Source organism: Mesoplodon bidens (assembly GCF_964165515.1).
Source record: "Mesoplodon bidens genome assembly, chromosome: 19".
In the NCBI taxonomy this organism is placed as follows: Eukaryota; Metazoa; Chordata; class Mammalia; order Artiodactyla; family Ziphiidae; genus Mesoplodon; species Mesoplodon bidens.
The window spans coordinates 54,058,801-54,078,095 of NC_138179.1; the positions used below are offsets into that span (position 1 = coordinate 54,058,801).

Sequence of the window (19,295 nt, forward strand, 5' to 3'; positions counted from 1 at the left end):
TCCGTTTCCTCATCTGTAAAATGAAGAAGGATAGTATCCTCTTTACAGGTAGGGTCATGGGAAGGGCACTGTGCAAGCATAAGGGTTCAGCACAGGGTCACCAGCTTGACAAGGTACTTAACTTCTCTATACCTCAGTTTCCTCCTCTGTAAAATGGGTACAGTGGTCCCCACCCCACTGACCTGCGGCCTTGTGGAGCCTAATGAAATCAAGGGTATGTATTGCCTGGGAGTGTTCTCTTTTCTCATCCTCTGTGCCCTTAAGCAGCAGTAGGAGCACCAGGAAGAACTCAGGTTTCTCCAGTTTCCAAACTCACTGGGAGTCAAGGGATGAGACAAAGTACAAGCTGGACTCAGCAATATGTCCAGGGTAGTGGGAGCCTGAGAACCCTGGCACACAGCCCACTCCTGGGGCCCTGAGCCTTGGGTGGTGATTCCAGGTCAGTGTGCGTGTGTGTGTATCTGTGAAATGTGAAGACCCTGGGCCCAGTATCTCAGTCCCCAGCCACTGGTCCAGTTGCTAAGAACTTGCCTAACCATAGCCATCCCTCCCCAACCCACAGAACACGTCAGGTTCTGGTGCCAGTGATTGATTGGAAAGAAACGGAGGCAGGCACGAGGTGGGGAGGCTATGGGCAGCCACACCAGCTTCACGACCCCTGTGGCTGGAGATGAGGGTCCAGGGGCTGCCAGCTGCCCACGGCTCTGGTGGAAAGAGGTTGGCAGGTCGCCTTGTGACACTTCCTGGGTAACTGAGGGGGGTGGGCAGCAGACAACAGGCTCCCAGGGAAATCTCAGACTTGTGTGTCAGAGCGGATCTGTGTCTGGTATGGTAAGCGGGGTTAAACTCAAGGTCAGACCGAACCAATCTATTTCCACGCCTACCTGGCCTTGGGTGCCCTCCGTTGCAGTGGCTGGGACCCAGGTGTCCACTCAGCTGGAGGTGGCACTGCTAATGCCCGCTCTGTCCCTCTGCCCAGACGCTGGTTGTCTGCCTGGTTTCTGCCTGTGCCTGGGATTTATGAGGAATGGAGCACAGCATATAGGGCCTAGGCCTCCATTCCACTCCCAAGTTGGGGGTGTTCATCTCTCCATAGGTTTGGGGGATCTCAGAAAAGGAAATGAGATTGAGCTGTAGTATGAAGGGCTGAGGGAAGACAACGTCTTAGCCTTAAGTGGATGAGGTGCGAGGTGGCTCTAAACTGCTTAAACAGAGGGAACACTACCAGGTGTCTCAGAGTTCTGTACAATCCAGACGCGATCACTTAGCCTCCACCTATGAAGTGCCAAGAGATCAACCTGCCCCAGGCTCCTGGGTCTCCTACGTCACTCCTCCTTGCTCTCTGCCATATGCCATTCCCAAGCCACTGTTACATTTCATGGAGTTGAGAGGGAGGAAGAGGAGGGAAGGAGGGAAAAGGAAGCCCTGAGTACAATCTGGAGGGCCAAAGTGGATCCCAAGCAGGATGCAGAACAGGCAAGATGACAAAGAGGATGCAGTGGTAGGTGAATTTGTTCAGAGGGGCAAGAAATGTAGGATAAGTCGGCAAGCTGCCTTTGCAGCAGGGGGACCTGAGGTAGAAGGTAAGAAGGGTTTCCAAAGCGGGCAGTGGTTCTCGGTGTTTCTGGAACAGGATTTGTATGTATATTGTGGGTGGGGTAGGGCTGGACAGAGGAAGAGCTGCATCTTCCTGCCCTTGAGGAGGAGATGGCACAACAGGAAGGCCAGAAGGGGGACTGCAGGTAGAATTCCAAAGTGCCCCATGAGGTAGGGATGAGGGGGACAGAGGGCCAGCTTCTGGGCCTCGTTGTCCCCGGTCCTAGCACAGCTCCCCCACCCCATCTTGGTCCACAACCCTGGGGAAGCTATATGACGTTCTCCCCACGGACCCCGTGCCGGCTGCGGCTTCTTCCCTCTGACCTATTTTTTAATCATCTGATGGGATCCGCACCCCCCCCACCAACCAAACCTAAGCCCTGGCCCCCTGGGCCCATCAGCTTCACCACGTGTCAAAACTGCCCCTGTCACTTTGCGTTGGTTTCTCAGTCCAGCCGGCCCCTCCCCCAGGGCCTGAGAGCAATGGCTAATTCCCCAGCTGCTGAGCCTCCAGCCCCAGCCGCAATGGAGGCACCCCAGGACCGCTGGGAGGAGAATCTGGGGCCTCCTCACCCTCCTGCTGTGTGACAGGAAGTCCTTTCTGCTATCTAACCCCCATTCTTCCCTCTAAGCCAGCTGGGAGCTGAATCACAGGCACAGAGGATGTTGGTGATGGAAGGGACCTTGGGATACCTCTCAAGGGACAGAAAAGGGCAGCCAGTCTCCTGCCCTGAGTTTAGGGAAGTCCGCTGCCCCCTTGGCTCTCTCACGGAATTCACGAGGATGGTCTCTACTGACTTTCATTTTACAGAGCAGAAAACTGAGGCACAGTGAGGGAAAGCACCTAGCCCAAGGTCATGGGGGGCCAGTGGTGGAGCCAGGGTCAGAACCCAGAGCTCCCCTTCTGAATTTCCATTTGCCTCTGGGTCCTCCCCATTTGATGTCTGTTTCAGTTTCTGTGCAACTCTACCCTTGACCCTGGCCAGAAGTGTTCCCTGCCATGTCCCTCTCTCCCTTGCCCACTGGCCTGGAAGAGCACACTGAGACCTAGAGAGACCTCAAGGCACCAACAGAGAGACATGGAGATGTTTGCAGACTCAGCCCCAGAGAAAAGCAGATGGACAGACACAGAGAGATCGACACGGAACCTACACTAGGGACAAGCACACTGAGATTTTACAGATCCCAGAGATAGAGGTGGATGTAAAGAATACTCACAGCCAGGCAGGCAGAAACACCGGGGACCCCGAGAGACACAGAATCAGACAAACACAGCAGAGGAACACAGAGACTCAGAGCCCTGAGAGACCAGTAGAGTCACGGGGCAAACAGGGATACATACAGCTCACAGGAAGCCAGGCGAGGGCCTTGGCCAGCGAGGGGAACAGGCAGGGGCTGTTTGGCTGCCCTGTGGCCAGAGGCCCCGGGGAATGGCCTTCCATGGTGGCCTGGCCTGGAGGAGCCTGACTGTGCCAGGGGGTTGTACAGTCTCCAAGAGCACAGGATGGGGAGAAGAGAGGAGCCTGCCTGGAAGGGTCAACCCTTGGCCTGCATCCCACTACTCAGCTCTTCTTTTCCTCCCTGCCCCCCACCCCAGCTCCCTTTACCCAAAGCCCTGGGTATTCCCCCCACCCCCACTCCTGGTAACCGGACCCTGCTTCCTGCCTGAGATTAAGGGCCTGTCTGCTGAGATTCCCCAGGAAGGGGAGGGACACAGTCTCTCCTCGGCCTCCCCGGAGCTCAGGCTTGCCCACCCATAGCCTGGCATACCCCCAAGACTACAGATTGCTCAAGTACCCAACATCTTAAGGTCCCTTCAGGAGGGGGCAGGGACCCTAGCCCGGGAACACAGTGGGGGTAGGGTACTCTCCGCATGTGTGTGTGTGTCTGTGTGTGTCTGTGTGTGTGTGTGTGTTTTGGGGGGTGGGGGGATGGAGGTCTAGTGTGAAGAGCTGGGGCTGGGGTGACCGTGGTTAGAGAAAGAGAGAAAAGCTGATCTGAGATAGGATGCCCATGGAGGGAGAACTGAAATGCAGGAGCCAGGCATGGCCTGGAGCCAAAGGGTAAGGCTGCCCAGCCTTGAAGGGTGTAGGGGGTGGGGAAGGGGAACCAGCCTGGGGGTGAGAACCTGGAGCCCTTGACCTTGGGATGAGCCCACACTGACCACCTGGTGCTGGGTGCTGGGGACTCGGAACCCCTCCAGCTGTCATGGGGGGAGGGGCTTCTACAGGTGCTTGTCACTCCCCTCCTGCCCCCTCTGGCTGTTAAGCCCATGGTTCCGGCCTTGCTCTCTGAAGGACTGGCAGTCTGGGCCCAGAATCTGAGGGGGTTCAGGGCGGGTGTTGGTGAGCACAGCAGATGCCCAAGGAGCTCAGGGAGGCTGCATGTGGGACAAGAGAAGGGGTGTGGCTGCAAGAATTTGGGATTTGTCTAGCATCGCTCTGTGGGCCGCGTGTGTGTGTGTGTGTGTGTGTGTGCATGCGGGCTCTTGTGTACACGTGGGCGTCATTCGTTGTAGGTGCACAGGCTGCTGTGTTTCAAGTCTGCATCTGAAGGACAAGTGCCCTGAGGGGAGAGCTCTGACCCCGAGGTCACCTTGCTAGGAGTTCTTTGAGCACAGAAGCTGAGCCTAATTTATCTCTGTGATCCCAGAGTCCCCAGGGTCTGGCCTATCCCAGTCCCCAGGAATGGTGTATGGGCGTCAGGAGGAGAAGGCTGTCCTTTCTGAGATGGGTTCTTAACAAACAGGGAGGTTCTCTTTGGGCCCAAGGCCCTTAGTGGAGGCTGGAGTCTGGATCTGAAGGACCCTTTGTGGGGAACAAATGGATGCCAGAGGGAGGAAGGGAAAGCCGCAGGCAGCTTGGAGGAGGGGAAGAGGAGGCACTTTAGCATAGTCTGTGCCTCTGCTCTGTTCCTGCCTTGGGGCAGACCTCCTCAGCCTTTACACTACCTTACACCTCACTTGAGACCTGGCTTGTCCTGGCAGAATGTCTGTTAGCACCATTTACTGTCAAGGAAACCAGAGCAGTGAAGATACTTGAACAGGCCACACAGACAGTTGGAATTGGGGTTCCAAGCCTGTTACCCCATCTCCCTCTGCCCCAGCCTCCAGTCCCCACAGGTGTCTCCACCTCTCCCTGGCCCATCTCCCTCTTTTCTTCTTTCTGGCATCCCCCTTTTCCTAGCCTGAGATTTTCTCACTGAGCCACACTCTGGGTTTCTGACTTTGTGGTGCCTGTCCCTCTCCATCTCTGAATCATTCAGAAACTCAGCCCAGGCCCCTCACACTGTGCTCTCTCTTTCCTGTCCTGCTTCATCCCCAACACGCCGCCCCCGCTTCACTCATCTACCGTCTCACAGCCTCTCAGGCTGTGCCCAGCAGGGTGGAGGGCAGAAATCCTTGGCCCTGGTGCCTTTATGTGCTGGGTCTCCACCAATAGCCACCCCTCCCCAACTCCCCACGGGCCACACAGTCCTCCCTGCATCTTACGGTATAAGCCCATTCAAGAGCGTTCTGGTACCATACTGTCTTGATTACTGTACCTTTGTAGTATAGTCTGAAGTCAGGGAGCCTGATTCCTCCAACTCTGTTTTTCTTTCTCAAGATTGAAATAGGTAGCTAATGGGAAGCAGCTGCATAGCACGGGGAGATCAGCTCGTGCTTTGTGACCACCTAGAGGGGTGGGATAGGGAGGGCGGGAGGGAGTGGATATGGGGATATATGTATACATATAGCTGATTCACTTTGTTATACATCAGAAACTAACACAACATTGTAAAGCAATTATACTCCAATAAATATGTTTTCAAAAAAAAAGACCCTTCCGGGTCCCAAGAGGGCTCAGCACCCACACATTTTAAGGAGAGGACCCAGGTGACTGTTAGATTCTGGGGTGAGGAATTGACTGACCCTGGAGTTTCAATAAGAAAATATTCTCAATGCCTGTAGCAGACGTCCTCAGCCATTACACAGTCTTCCAGGCGCCGAGGAGCACACAGCAAGCAGGGTCAGGGCACAGGCTTTCTCAGGCTGGGACATAACTTGGAGGTGGAATAGCAAAGTGGGAGGGGGCCTGAGAGTGGGATACATGGACTCTGTGGGGTCCAGCATCACCTGGAGTCCTTCAACATACAGATTCGGGGGGAACCCACCATAGGCCTGGGAATCAGAATCTCTAGAGGCCCATCCCAGGAATCCGCATTGTAACAGCTTCCTGGCACCGTCTGCGACCCACAGGTGTGGCAGGTGCTGTGTGGCATCAGGTGAGCCAAGCTCAGTTTGAGTCTTGATAAGAAATGGCTTGAAAAGAAGCCTTGAATACAGGCAGAGGACAACAGGGTGAAGAAAACCGCTGTCCAGGCTGGTGGGGGGGGGTGGCGACTTTCTTTTCTGTTTTCCAAACCTTTTCTGATGTGATCATATGACTTTTCATGTATTACGCTTGTTCTCCCTCAAAATGGGAAGGCAAACACTGTGGTGGGAAGAGCACTGGATCAGGAGTCAAGAGACTGGGATTGCAGCCCTGATTCTGCTACGAATGGGAGTTTGCTAAGTCGTTCGTCTTCCTGTATTTACCATCCAGCCTGTCTCGTAACATTTGATGTTTGTTGGAGACGGTGTCTCTCCCATCCTGGACACACACCCTGTGTATCTTTGCTTCTGCCTCACCAGGGCCAGCCTTCCGGATGCTCAGTGGGTCGATCCATGAGGTGGGGGGACGGGCAGCGATGGGGTGTGAGGGGACCCCAGGGGGCCTCGTCACAGCCTTCTCCACCCTTCCCACCTCTCCAGCCCTGGGGCCTGGGCAGAGGGTGAGGTGGCAACAGGAGGAGGAGGTGTCACTGCCAGAGTTCTTCTCACCCAAGCTGGCAGAGGGGCAGGACTGGCACTGGTGACACCAGGGCGACTCAGCCCCCGCTTTTCACAAGTACTTTCTCTTCTGGGTGGAAGGAATTGGAGGGAGGGGGTGAGGAATCTGGGGTGGATGAGCCAGGCTGTAAGACCCTCTAACAGCCCATCAAGTTATGAAAGACTGCCCCCAGCCACCCTCTTCCCCCAGGGACAAGTCCCCAGGTCCACCTGATTCCGAGATTCATAATCCCTCCTGCCCCAAAAGCTGGGTAGGAGCTCAGGTCCTTCTGTTCAGAGGTAGGGGGATGGATCCCTTGACCTGAGGAGTAGCATGGAAAAGAGGAGTGGGGGGAGAGAGAGGGAGGAACAAGGCTGCACTCGGGCCTCCGCAGCCAAGCACTTAGCGAAACTGTCTCCCAAAAGACATGTCAGCATGCAACAGTCTCATGTCTCCTGGGGAAATCAGTCATGCAGGGAAGACTTACTAAAATCTTTCACGTTTCCCCCAAAGTAGCCAAGGGTCCCAAGGTTACCCTCTCTTTCAAGCAATGCTGCCCGGTTGCAAGAGCAGGCGGAAACTTCCCCCTTCCGTAAGAATGGGGAATGGCAGGTAAAGGGCCAGGAGGAGGCCAGTCCCCGGTTCTGGTGCTGTGGTGTGCTGGCCTCCATGCTCAGGGGATGCACTGATTCTCCTCCCTCCCTGGGTCATGCCCGCCTCCTGGGGTCCCCAGCTTTGCCTTCACCTGCCAACCTGCCTCTCGGTTCAGCTCTAATTGGGAGCAAAGAGTCCCCATGGGCCCCTAAGGGTGAAGCCCTGTTGGGCTGGGGCAGGGATGCAGAGATGGGGCCAGCCCCCAGGGGAGAATTGAGGAGGGCTGGGGTGAAAGGGGGGAGAGAAGAGGTTAACCTTTAACACGGTGAAAATGTTAAAGTATTTTTCAAAACACTCTTACAAATGTAAAGATTTATCTATATACTGACATGCAAAAAATTCCACGACACCTTGTTGAGTGAAAAAAATATATTACAAAGCAGCACGTGTGGTGTTTATACAAAATTATATGTATATATACACACACACCATATATATATATATATATGGTGTGTGTGTGTGCGCATGTGTAAAAGACAGAGGGGGGTGTGCAAGGAGTGATGTCTGGAAGGGTGTTCACCGAAATTTTAATCCTGTTTGCCTCTGGGGGGTAGAATTTGGCGTGATTTATACAGTCCTATTTTTACTTTTTTCTACTGCTGAAATTTTCTACATGAGTATGTTTTATCTTTATACACAGGAAAACTCCCAATGATGATATTTTCAACCGGGGGGGAAAAGGATTGTTTTCATGATAAAAGGAATATAACTACATTAGTTAGCAGAAAAGGAAAATAGAGAAAGAAAAGCTCCCGTAGTCCTATCACCAAGGCGGCCCTTCAGAACATGTGGTGGTTTTCCTTCCTGTCAGCCGGCTCTGAATCTGTTCAAATCTGAATCTGTTCAATCTGGCTCTTCCATCCAGGTATAACAATAGACTGGAAAGGGCTGCCCAGGTGTGCCCTCTCATGTAAGGCTCATAGCCCCTCTGAAAAGTACATCAGTTTGTTTTCTCTAGCCTAGGGGACTTGAGGCACTTGAGGCTGACTTTCAGGCAAGGGAAGTGACTTGCCCAGGTGACATATACCTGAGTGAGGGGCAGAGCCAGTCCTGGGACTCGGAGCACTGGCAGCCCAGTGCTACTTCCAGTGCGCATGGCTGCCAGGCCCTGGTGGTGGAGCCTTTTGTGGGCCTGGACCAGCCCAGGACCCTGCAAACCCTCAGCTGTTGCGATGCAATTCGTTTGAAGGAACTCTTCTTGCTGCCCACCAGGTCCCAGGTGTGCCCTGGGGCTGAAGGAACAAGATGCATCGGACACAGTCCACTTGGGTCTCTGGCAAAGAGAAAGCATGTAAACACTTCACACAAGGCCACTCGGCACGGAGCCTGGGCACACAGTGAGCATCAGTGAGCATCTGTCACATGCCCACGGGCGCAGCGGCTTGGAGCCTGCGACTAAGCCCATCTGGGCCATCACCGAAGGCTTCCCGTAGGAGGGGGCCTTTGAGCTGAGCCTTCAAGAATGGGTGGAATTTCCAGAGGGTCCAGAGAAGAGAAACAGTCTGGCGTTTCAGGTGGAGGGGTTGACTCTCCCAGAAGGCAAAGTATGCGAACTACAAAGCGCGCGGGGACTCGCTGGTCTACACGGTGGGGGCCCTGCAGTCCTCACCAACCGCGTAGAATTTGCCGAGTATTAGCCACGAGGGGCGGGGTGAGGCGGGGCGGGGCCGAGGTGGGGGGTGGCGGTGGGGGTGGGAGGCCCAGAGAGCTTCATAAAGCCACAGCAAAGGCGCCGCGACGCTAGTGACAGCGGCCCGCTGAAGACGGAGCCCGGGAGCTGCCGCGCGCCCGCCAAACGCGGGCGCAGGACCCAGGCGTCCGAGCCCGGGCTCCGGTGGGGCCCCCGCCCCACAGCCCCACCCCCGCCAGCCTCCGCCCAGCCGAGCCCCCGCGCCCGCCCCCGCGCGGAGAAGGGCCGGTCCTCGACGGCCGCGGGAAGGTGCCAGCCCGCCCCGGATGGGCATCTTGGAGCCAGGCTGCCGAGACATGCTGACGGGCACCGACCCGATGCCGGCGAGCGACGAGGGCCGGGCGCCAGGCGCCAACTCGCAGAACCGCTACTTCTACCCGGAGCCGGGCGCGCAGGACGCGGCCGACCGTCGCGTGGGCGCCAGCCTGGGGGCGCCCTACGCCGGGGGCGCCCTGGTGCCTGCCCCGCCGGGCCGCTTCCTCGGAGCCTACGCCTACCCGCCCCGACCCCAGGCCACCGGCTTCCCCGGGGCGGGCGAGCCCTTCCCGCCGACGCCGGGCGCCGAGGGCTACCAGCCGGGGGACGCCTACACCGCCCCGGACCCGCGCGCCACACTCTACCCGGGGCCGCGCGAGGACTGTGCGTTGCCGGCTGGGCTGGAGGTATCCGGGAAAATGAGAGTCGCGCTCAACAACCACCTGTTGTGGTCCAAGTTTAATCAGCACCAGACGGAGATGATCATTACCAAGCAGGGACGGTAAGAGAGGCGCGCGCCAGGAGCGCCGAGCTGTGGGAGCCTCCTCGGTCCCGCCGGCCCGGACAGGGACGCGCTTTTCTTTTTCTTTTTTCTTTTCTTTTTTTTCTTTTCTTTTTTTTCTGTCTAGACTTTGCTAGTGTCTCTGTGTCCCTCACAGTTTGGGCTCAGGCTTCGGGGGGGAAAGAGGAGTTGAGTTTCGGACAGGAAATTTCTGGGGCTTGTTTACTCTCAGGACCAACAGGCACAACTCAAGAGGGAGATGGAGGAGAGGGGCGCAGTGAGCCGTCGTCCTGGTTTAGGGGGAGGGTGCCTATGGTTTCACCCAGCACTGGGGTGCGGTCCCTGCCTGGTGGGGGGCGCGGAGGGCGCAGGGGGACTGTGTGCTGTGGGTCTGACAGAGCAGGGCGCCTCTTAGCCCCTATGTGTGGGGAAACGGAGCGGAGGGCAGAGTCTTACAGTGGGGTGGACAGCAATCCAGCCCACGGCTCCGGGGCCCCTTGGGCCCACCTCTCCCAGCCCCCTTGCTGCTGTTGTGTACAGGTCAGCTCTGGGGGAGGGGGTGTGTGTGTGGTAAAACTGGGATTTGGTGACATGGAGAAGTGGTCGCCAAGTTTCCTTTCCGGTAGTACTTTGAGATCATATGTCTGGTGTGCGCATGTGTTGGGAGGTGGGGGGTGGTAAAGTGGAAAGGGGCATAGATTCCTTCCAGACACAGTCCCCTCCCCGAGGGCACAGATGTCCGTGGGCCTGAGCAGGTGAAGCTAACCCCATGGGTCCCAGCTGGCAGCCAGTCCCACACTCTGTACCCTTCAAGGCTTGTCCCTGAAAGCCTGCCCCACCCTTATCCAGATACTCACCAGTCCATCCTGGGGAACCCATGGTTCCATAGTTCAGGGTCCCCTGAGCTCCGTGCATGAGGGGTAGGGTTTGGGGCCAAGGGTGCTGCTTCCGGAGAGAGTCTCCTACAAGGAGAAAGAAAGAGAAACTTGCAACTTGTGTGGTATTTGTTTAGTAAGCAACACTCTGAGTGGGCCCTGCCTGTGTCTGGTGTGTGAGTGTGCACCCACCCTTCCCGGTGGGGGCCCGTGTGGGCAGGGGACCAGCGAGGGCCTCTGTGTGGAGGGGCTATGTCATCAGTGGACCTGGGAGGGGTTGAAGAGCAGATACCAAGGGTTGGGCTTGGGGAGGGAGAAGGGAGAGGCCATGCTGGGCCTGGGGGTTGGCGTCCAATCTGGGCATTGCTGGAACATTCTTTCCTCCTGATGGATGATTCCTATGGGGTGGCTTGGGATTGAGGGACCTGTCCACCGACCACAACTGGCTTCAAGTTGCTGAACCGTTCCTGCTTCTCGGGGATGAAGCCAGGAAAGCTCGCATTTTCTTTCACGGCACGGCCTTCATCTTCTAGGCCTTCTGATCATTCCTCTCTGCTCCCCCAGCCCTAGCCCCTGTCTGGGTGCACTCAGGCATAGCCTAGGCTTCTAGGCTCCCGTGTCTGAATTGGAGGAGACCCAGGAGACCCTGTCCCGTCTTCTCCCTGCACAGAGAGGGAAATGGACCCAGAGACAGTAGGAGACTTTTCTGAGGTTACACAGCACATGCAAAGCTGGCAGAACTGGCATCAGCATGCGGATGTTATGTGCCTGGGTTTCTCTCTCCGGCCCCCACGACCAGCAGTGAACACAGCCGCCCACACTGTCCGGGGGCCTCGATGCGTTCAGACTGCTTTTTCACTTCCATTATCTCACTGTGTTCCGCAGGCCGAGCGGCCTCCCCATGCACAGCCGAGGGCACTGAGGCCCAGGGGAGCCGGTGGCTTACACTGGCTTACACGGCAGACCTGAACTCAGGCTCAGACCTGAACTCTGTTGAGTGGTCAGGAAGCCTTCCCACCCTGCGGCCTGGTGGGGGTCTCCCCACAGCCTTGCAGCCAGGCCCCAGCCCCTCCAGTCTTGAGGGATGAGGTAGACGGAGCTTCAGCAGAACCTCAGGGCTCTGGGGGTGCAGGGCTAGCTGGGGGTCTTAGGCGGATGCGTCTTTCTGTACTGGTTGCCTCCTTTACACCTACAGCCTCCTTCTTTCCTTTATTTTCCTGCTGAACAATCCTCTCTGGACAAGTTTTGTTGTCTCTCGTTTGGATCCACACACTTAATTTCCTTTATTATGAAAAATTCCAATAGATACAAAAGTGAAGAGAAACATGTAACGGATCTCCATCTACCCATGATCCAGCTTCGACAGCTGTCAGTACTGGTGCAATCTTGTTTCTGCTTTATCCTCGCTCACGTAACTTGTGGTCTGAAACTATATTAGTGATAGTGTAAGTAATTAGTACGTAAATCCTAGACACTGTATTACTTTATCCTTAAGTAGTTCTCCGTGCGCCTCTAAAAATAGCTTTTTAAAAATAAACACAATGCCATTAGCAAACCTGAAAAGAAACTCTTAAATATCGTCAAATTTCCCTGATTCTTGTGTGTGTGTGTGCGCGCGCGCGCATGTTTTACAATCCTCACACTTTCAACCCATCCTAACGGACTGCTTCGGACACTGCAGGCTGTGGGGCTGTTGGAAGGGGGCAGTGGCCCCTCACCACTTCCTCTGAGGCCTCCTCTTGGATCAGGCCTTGGGGGCCCCATGGTGGGGTGGAGAGGACGGCCACACCACCCCCGATTCAGCACCCCTGACTGTGAGCCGGGGCTCCAGTGATCTGGGAAGTCGGCGGCCATTTCCTTCTGCTACTGGCTTCTGAAAAGGAAGACTTGGGCTCAGAGGACAGCTCCCTTTCTGTCCTCCTGCTTTGGTGGGCTGGCCTGTCCTTCCATGGTTTCCAGTGACCCACCAGTCACCACCACATCGCCCACGGCTTTCTTCCTTTTTGAAAAATCCTTCCAGCCCAGGCCCACCCACAGCCCCGTAGCCTTTCGCCTTGGGCTGACTCACTCCCTCCCAGATCCTTCCTCTCCCACCCACCCTAGACCCATTCCTCAGTGTGCACACAGTAATGCTCTCCTCCAGGGGCAAGAATGGGGTGGGGAGCAGGGGGTGATTCCAGGGTCCAGAGACTGATCCAGACAGCTCAGACGGGGCTGGGAGGGGAAACGGAGGACGAGAAGATGGACTGGCCAGCTGGAAAGCTGAGAGTTCGAGTCTGTGTGTTTGTGGAGGTTCATGGCCTGATAGGCCCACTCATGTTCCCCAGCCTCGTGTTGTTTCTGGGAGGCAGCCTGTGTGCTGCGCCCAAGTCGGCCGGTGTATGATAGTCGGCGGTAGACATTCTCAGTAGAGGAAGAGAGAGGTGGCTGTCTAGTGTGTGGGTGTGTGGGTGTGCAGTAATTGCCGGCAATCCCCACTTTTCTGGGTGTAATTAGTTGATTATTATAATTGAGATAACTCTGTTGTTAAACAGCTCAGTTTGCATTTGTGTATGTGTGTGCGAAGTTAGGGCTTGATAAAACAATTTCAGTCCCATACCGTCCTTGATCACCGGCCTCAGCCCTTTTGGTTTTCTCTTCTCTACATTCCAACTCCGAGAACTTTTTGGATTTTTAATTTTTTTTTTTTTAGCTTTAAGCCTGCTTTAATTTGGGCTGACTGGCTTTATTTCTAATGGAGCAGGTGAAAACGGCTTTGCTTTCTCTTCCGCCGTTTGCTGGTGGCTGTCGGATTTCTATTCAGTGGGTCCGAGGTTGGTGGGAAGAGGCGACCCCTTGATGCCCGAGCGCTTTTTGCATTCGGAGCGGTACAAGGCATTGCCAGAATACCCTCCTCAAAGGTGGTACCGATTTACACCCCCACCAATAGCGGCCGAGAGGACCCATTATCCCACAGGTTCATCAGCATTAGATATTGTCAATTTTGAAACATTTTGCCAACATGACTGATAAAAACCATCTTTTAATTTGTACTTAACGATGGTGAATTGGAGCACTGTCAGAGGTGTACAGGATGGGGACGGGATATGATGACTTTGAGAATCATTTCAAACTGGATGGTCCTTAGAAGCAGCAGAGGAACTTGGGGTCTTGGACCCTGTCGTCTGAGGGCTGAGTGAGTGGTGAGAGGTCTTTCCTAGGGGCTCAGTTTGGCACCAGATCCATCTTCACTCCTGGTTCCTTCCCAGCAAAGTGTCTTGTAAATCAGAGGCAATTTTGGGACCCCAGCTGGTGGTGATTCTAGACTTTTAGGGTGAAGTTGAGACCTCCCTTCTCCTCTCCCTCTTGCCCACAGTCTTCCTGTGTCTCCTGCCTTTCCCTCTACCAGCGATAAGCAGGATGGGGTGATGGAGACGGTAGCATGCGCCCTGCCACCAGGAGACCCCATTTCTGCTCTCCCACCGTGGAGCCGCCACCAAACCTCTCTGAGCGTCATTTTCTTCGAGTATAAATTGGAAGTAACATTTTATATCTCAGAGGACTGGTTCAGTGAACTGGCTGCTGCATAAGTAGTGGCACTTGAATGAATATGTTCCCTTCTCTCTATTACAACATGCTTAGATAGGAACTGGTTACAATATAGGAAACATGAACGACCTGACCACTGTTGTAGAATGAGCTGGTGGTAGAAACGGGTTGAAAATATTCTCCCACCCTAGATTGCTCAAAGTCTCATCCCTAACCTTTGATTTCTCCAGTTGACTGGCATACCGAGCTCCTGGGACCGAGGGCCTCAGACCGGAACTCTGGACTCTTGCTTGGGGCTCTTCAGCCAGGCCAGAGGGCTTTGATAGTTCTGGGCCTGGGAGAAGGTGGGATGGGGGTGGGATGGGAGAGGCAGTGAGCTGAGTTTCACATCCTTCAAACTCCTGAACAGCTCTCAGAGGAAACATGGACAGGAGTTATTATGTCCATTTACGGGTGAAGAAAGTGAGGTTTGGCTTGGGAATTAACTTATCCAAGGCCATAGGGCCACTAAGTCTCTTTTTCTCAGCCCAGGACAGTCTGGGGAAGACAGGAATGTGACAGTACCCTCTCGGGAGATCTTTCCAAGGTTATTAGCGATGTTGATCTGGGACCCTCTGGGGACTGGAATGCACCCAAAAGTGCTCCTAGGCCCCTACAACTCTCCCTCCCCCAGGTTTCCTCACTCCTGAACCAGTGCCTTTCTCCCCAACCGGCAGGGCTTCTTGTAGGGGAAGGGAGAAGTGTGTGGGAATGAAAAGTAATTCTGATGAGGACTTGACTCTGCCAGCTTATAAAACTCTGCTCTTCCGCTTGGGTTAGAAGAGAAAGACTAAGCCATAGATGTGCTGCTTGTAGTGGTGGCGGTGATGGGGTGGTGGTGGTTGTAGTGGTGGTGGGGGTAGTGGTGGTGGAGGTGTTGCTTGTAGTGGTGGCGGTGATGGGGTGGTGGTGGTTGTAGTGGTGGTGGGGGTAGTGGTGGTGGAGGTGTTGGTTGTAGTGGTGGCGGTGATGGTGGAGGTGCTGCTTGTAGTGATGGTGGTGATGGGGTGGTGGTGGTTGTAGTGGTGGTGGAGGGGGTGGGGGTAGTGATGGTGGTGATGGGGAGGGTGGTGGTTGTGGCGGTTGGGGGGGTAGTGATGGTGGAGGTGTTGGTTGTAATGATGTGGTGTTGGGGGTAGTGATAGTGGACATGATGCTTTTAGTGGTGGTGGTGATGGGGTGGTGATGGTGGAGGTGGTGGAGATGGTTGTGGTATGGTAGTGCTTCTTCCTCTGAATCTGTTGCTCAGCACAATTGCACAGCATCCCAAATCCAACTTCCTCCACTTTCCTGGGAACCAGGACTTTGAACATGAGGACTGTGGTCAATAGAGTCCCTCTTCCAGGTGGATGGGAAGCTCCAGCTAGGACTTCAGTTACTTCTCTGAAGACCCTGGAACAGGCTGTGCTACAGACATCAGGCCCAGGAGGATGGGGCAGGGAGAGCCTGTGGATGGGTGCTCTGGGGCTAGGTGTGTGTTAGCACCGTGAGAGCCACGATGGAGAGGATGGATGACAGACTGAGCCCAGACCAGGGTTCAGGGAACGGAGAGATGAGGACCTACTGGGAACTGCCTGTGTGGGGCTGGCTTGTGGCTTTGCTCCCCCTCTAGGGAGCAAGCTAAGGCTAGGGACAGGGGTGTGCAGCTAATGTCTAGCAACTGACCCTCTGAAAGAAAAACATTTTTAAAAGCCCCGATTCATAGTGTTTGCTGATTTCCGTGGTAAATACCCCTATAATGGCTGCTCGTAAGCTGCCCATGTGATATCACTTAATGCGGAGCTGGGAAGAGACGTGTGGTAGTGCACATAATCTGGTATCTCCACCGGACAGGTAGCATAGATGTAAACAATCTCAAGAGCAGAGAGAATAGTAAACTATAGTAAAAAAATTGAGAAGTGATTTTTTTGAGTATTTATTACCTTGGCTTGTAATGTAATATATTTAATTGTAAATTTATGTGATTTAATTTTTCATCGTGGCTGTTTAACAACTGGCTGGCAGACTTCCTGGACTTCTCCAGCTGGCTCTGGTGAGGGGTGGGAGCTGGCTCCAGCACACCAGCGACGGACAGCCTTTGGAGCAGGGCACGGCTGTCCGGGGGGTTGGGGGCTGATGGATATTGATGGGTCTCTCTGTTCTCCCCAGGCGGATGTTCCCATTTCTGTCATTTACTGTGGCTGGGCTGGAGCCCACCAGCCATTACCGGATATTTGTGGACGTGGTCTTGGTGGACCAGCATCACTGGCGGTATCAGAGCGGCAAGTGGGTGCCGTGTGGAAAGGCTGGGGGCAACATGCCAGGTACGCGCCTCCTTGGGAACTGGGGGGCATGCTTTTTGTCTAATACTGGGCGCCCCCTGGTGGATCCAAGAGGAACCCCCAAGCCCCTGGCCCTGACTCCTAGGATTTCATTCTCTGTTCCATCCCTCCCATCCCCTCCCCTCCCACTTCTCACTTCCGTTCTGTTTGTCATCTCTTCTACTTTGCTCTAGCCTGTGCCTGTCTTCGGCTCAGTCCTCTGCCCACACCCCCCGCCCAGCCCCGTCTCTCCTCCCCCTGCATCCTTCTTGCCATCCCCCAGGACAGGCCAAGAAGCCCCACATCACCAGGGGTCTGGTCCCAGGGGCTGCATGCCAAAGAGATTAACTGTCCACAGGGAACCGCCTGTACATCCACCCAGATTCTCCCAACACTGGAGCCCACTGGATGCGCCAGGAAGTTTCATTTGGGAAACTAAAGCTCACGAACAACAAAGGGGCCTCCAACAATGTGACCCAGGTGGGACTCCTCCCCATGGGATAGCCCCGCACCCCTCCCTGTCCCCGAGGTCGAGGTCGCAGCAGGTCCTGCAGGCTGCTTCTGTTCTGTAGGAGCGACGTTCCTCCCTCTCTGACTCTGGTTCTTTTCCACCCACCTTGGGAGGAAGCTGAATCTCAGGGCAGACAGGCGTCACATTCGGGCCAACACGGGCCAAACCAGCCAGGGGGTTTCTTCACCGAATCCTGGGCTACCATCACTTGTGTACCATATTGGGTATAGAGTTGGTACCAGTGGTCCCAGGGAACAGATACAAAGTTTCTTTGAGTTGAGCAATTCTATTAAAAGTGCCCTTATCGCTGCAAAGCCCTGTTTGTGCTAATACCTTGGTCACAATGGACATCTGGGGATAGGTAAAGGGGCAAGAGAATAGAATGGGTGCCCTGAAGAGGCTAGGGACTGGGGTTGGAAGCCTGGGAGAAGTTATGTGGTGGCAGGGCAGAGGAATGGGCACGATGACCTCAGGGTCCTTTCTAGCTTGGCCGTAGGGCTGGCCATAGGTGGGGCTGGGAGAGGGTTCCTTTGAACTCCCTCCTCCCACCCTCACAGCCATCCTACCCTCTCTCAGATGATCGTGCTCCAGTCCCTCCATAAGTACCAGCCCCGGCTGCACATTGTCGAGGTCAGTGATGGAGAGCCAGAGGCGGCCTGCAACGCTTCCAACACGCACATCTTTACTTTCCAAGAAACCCAGTTCATCGCCGTGACCGCCTACCAGAACGCCGAGGTGAGGGCTCCCTGGGGGAGGGTGGGCTGAGCCTGTGGCGGGGGTGGGGGGACGACGAGGGGGAGAGTGGAACCCCCAGTCTTCCTGAGAGAGGTTTTGGAAGTTCCCCAGCCTCAGACTCAGGACTCAGGTGACTCTTTCACTTCTCTCTAGATTACTCAGCTGAAAATTGATAATAACCCTTTTGCCAAAGGATTCCGGGAGAACTTTGAGTCGTAAGTGCCACTGGGTTCATCTCATGTTTGCAGAGGCCTCCTCTTGTCCCTCTGAGACCAGACAAGTGCTCAGCACGTCCCCTCTCTGCCTCTGCGGTGGGGAAGTGTGGGCTGGGTACTGGAGGGTGGCGGGCAAGTCAGGAAAGAGGGTCTGGGGAGGAACGTGAGACAGGCAGGCTCCTAAGTGACCAGTTCTGTTCGTGACCCCTGTCTTTTGCTTCTTGTTTTTTTTAGCATGTATGCATCTGTTGACACCAGTGTCCTCTCCCCGCCTGGACCCAACTGTCAGTTGCTTGGGGGAGACCACTACTCCCCTCTGCTCCCCAGCCAGTATCCCGTTTCCAGCTGTTTCTACCCCAACCTCCCCAGCCAGGCCAAGGATGTGGTTCCCCAGCCGTACTGGCTGGGGGCCCCTCGGGACCACAGCTACGAGGCCGAGTTTCGAGCTGTCAGCATGAAGCCCTCATTCCTGCCCTCCGCCCCTGGGTCCACTATGTCCTACTACCGAAGCCAGGAGGTCCTGGCGCCTGGAGCTGGCTGGCCTGTGACCCCCCAGTACCCTCCCAAGATGGGCCCGACCAGCTGGTTCCACTCCACGCGAACTCTGCCCATGGAACCTGGCCCTGGAGCCTCAGAGGGGCGGGGGCCAGAAGACCAGGGCTCCCCCTCCTTGTGGACTGAGATCACCCCCATCCGGCCAGAGTCCAGCGACTCAGGACTGGGTGAAGGAGACTCTAAGAGGAGGCGTGTGTCCCCCTATCCTTCTAGTGGCGACAGCTCCTCCCCTGCGGGGGCCCCTTCTCCTTTTGATAAGGAAACTGAAGGCCAGTTTTATAACTACTTTCCCAATTGAGCAGATGACATTGTGAAAGGAACAAAAAGAGTGTTATTAGGTTGGTGACACCAACTAACGTAGACCACAGACCCAGGACTGAGCCGTCCCCAGCCCCCTCTGTCCCGTCTCCTTCTGTAGCTGGTTGAGGAAGAGGGGGGCCAAGGAGGATTCTGGGGTTCACTTGCTGCCTCCTGGGCCACAATGAAACCTGCGAGGAGTGTTCTCTGCCCCTTTGTCCCAACTATACTCATGTACCTGGTGCTGCTTCTGGCTGTGGGTTCCCAGCTGGAGAACAGAAAACAGACAATGGAACGTCTGGGACACAAAGGAGCTTCCTCCCTTCTGCGGGGGTGTAGGGGTGGGAGTGGGGGGGTCGGGATCAGGTGGGATAGCCAGACTGGAGGCTCAGATCTCTTCCTCTGCAGAGTAACTTTCAACAGTTGTGTGTGTGTGTTAATTCCTGATCTGGAAATAAAGACACATGAATTTTATAACAGCCAGCCAGCCACAGTCAGGGGAGAGGACCCAATGACTTTGGGCAGCTGGCTTGGGCCGCACCCTCTTAGAGGGCAGTGGGGTCCCAAGGAAGGGGCTGGGAAGGGGGGGATTGTGCACGACTCAAGAAGCAAGGTCTTGGGGGGTGGTGAGGGTGCATTTTTTTTATTTTTGGGGAACGGGGGAGGCTATTTATTGTACAGAGAGTGGTGTCC

General features: G+C 55.3%; 1 protein-coding gene across 1 annotated transcript; it reads left to right on the top strand.

The window, feature by feature from the left end:
* The first annotated feature begins 8,930 nt into the window (after positions 1-8,930).
* On the top strand, positions 8,931-18,910 carry TBX21 (T-box transcription factor 21). Its single transcript, XM_081219217.1, has 6 exons — positions 8,931-9,547; positions 16,138-16,292; positions 16,648-16,769; positions 17,377-17,535; positions 17,689-17,750; positions 17,985-18,910. Exons 1-6 carry the CDS (start codon positions 9,057-9,059, stop codon positions 18,601-18,603), a joined length of 1,608 nt encoding a protein of 535 aa, XP_081075343.1. The 5' UTR covers positions 8,931-9,056; the 3' UTR covers positions 18,604-18,910.
* Positions 18,911-19,295: the final 385 nt, after the last annotated feature.

Bases quoted from the DNA above. Each gene is read 5' to 3' on its own strand.
- TBX21 (XM_081219217.1), top strand. From the start codon at position 9,057: ATGGGCATCTTGGAGCCAGGCTGCCGAGACATGCTGACGGGCACCGAC. The intron at 16,293-16,647 runs GTACGCGCCTCC...AACTGTCCACAG, and splicing joins GGCTGGGGGCAACATGCCAG to GGAACCGCCTGTACATCCAC. The intron at 17,751-17,984 runs GTAAGTGCCACT...TGTTTTTTTTAG, and splicing joins TTCCGGGAGAACTTTGAGTC to CATGTATGCATCTGTTGACA.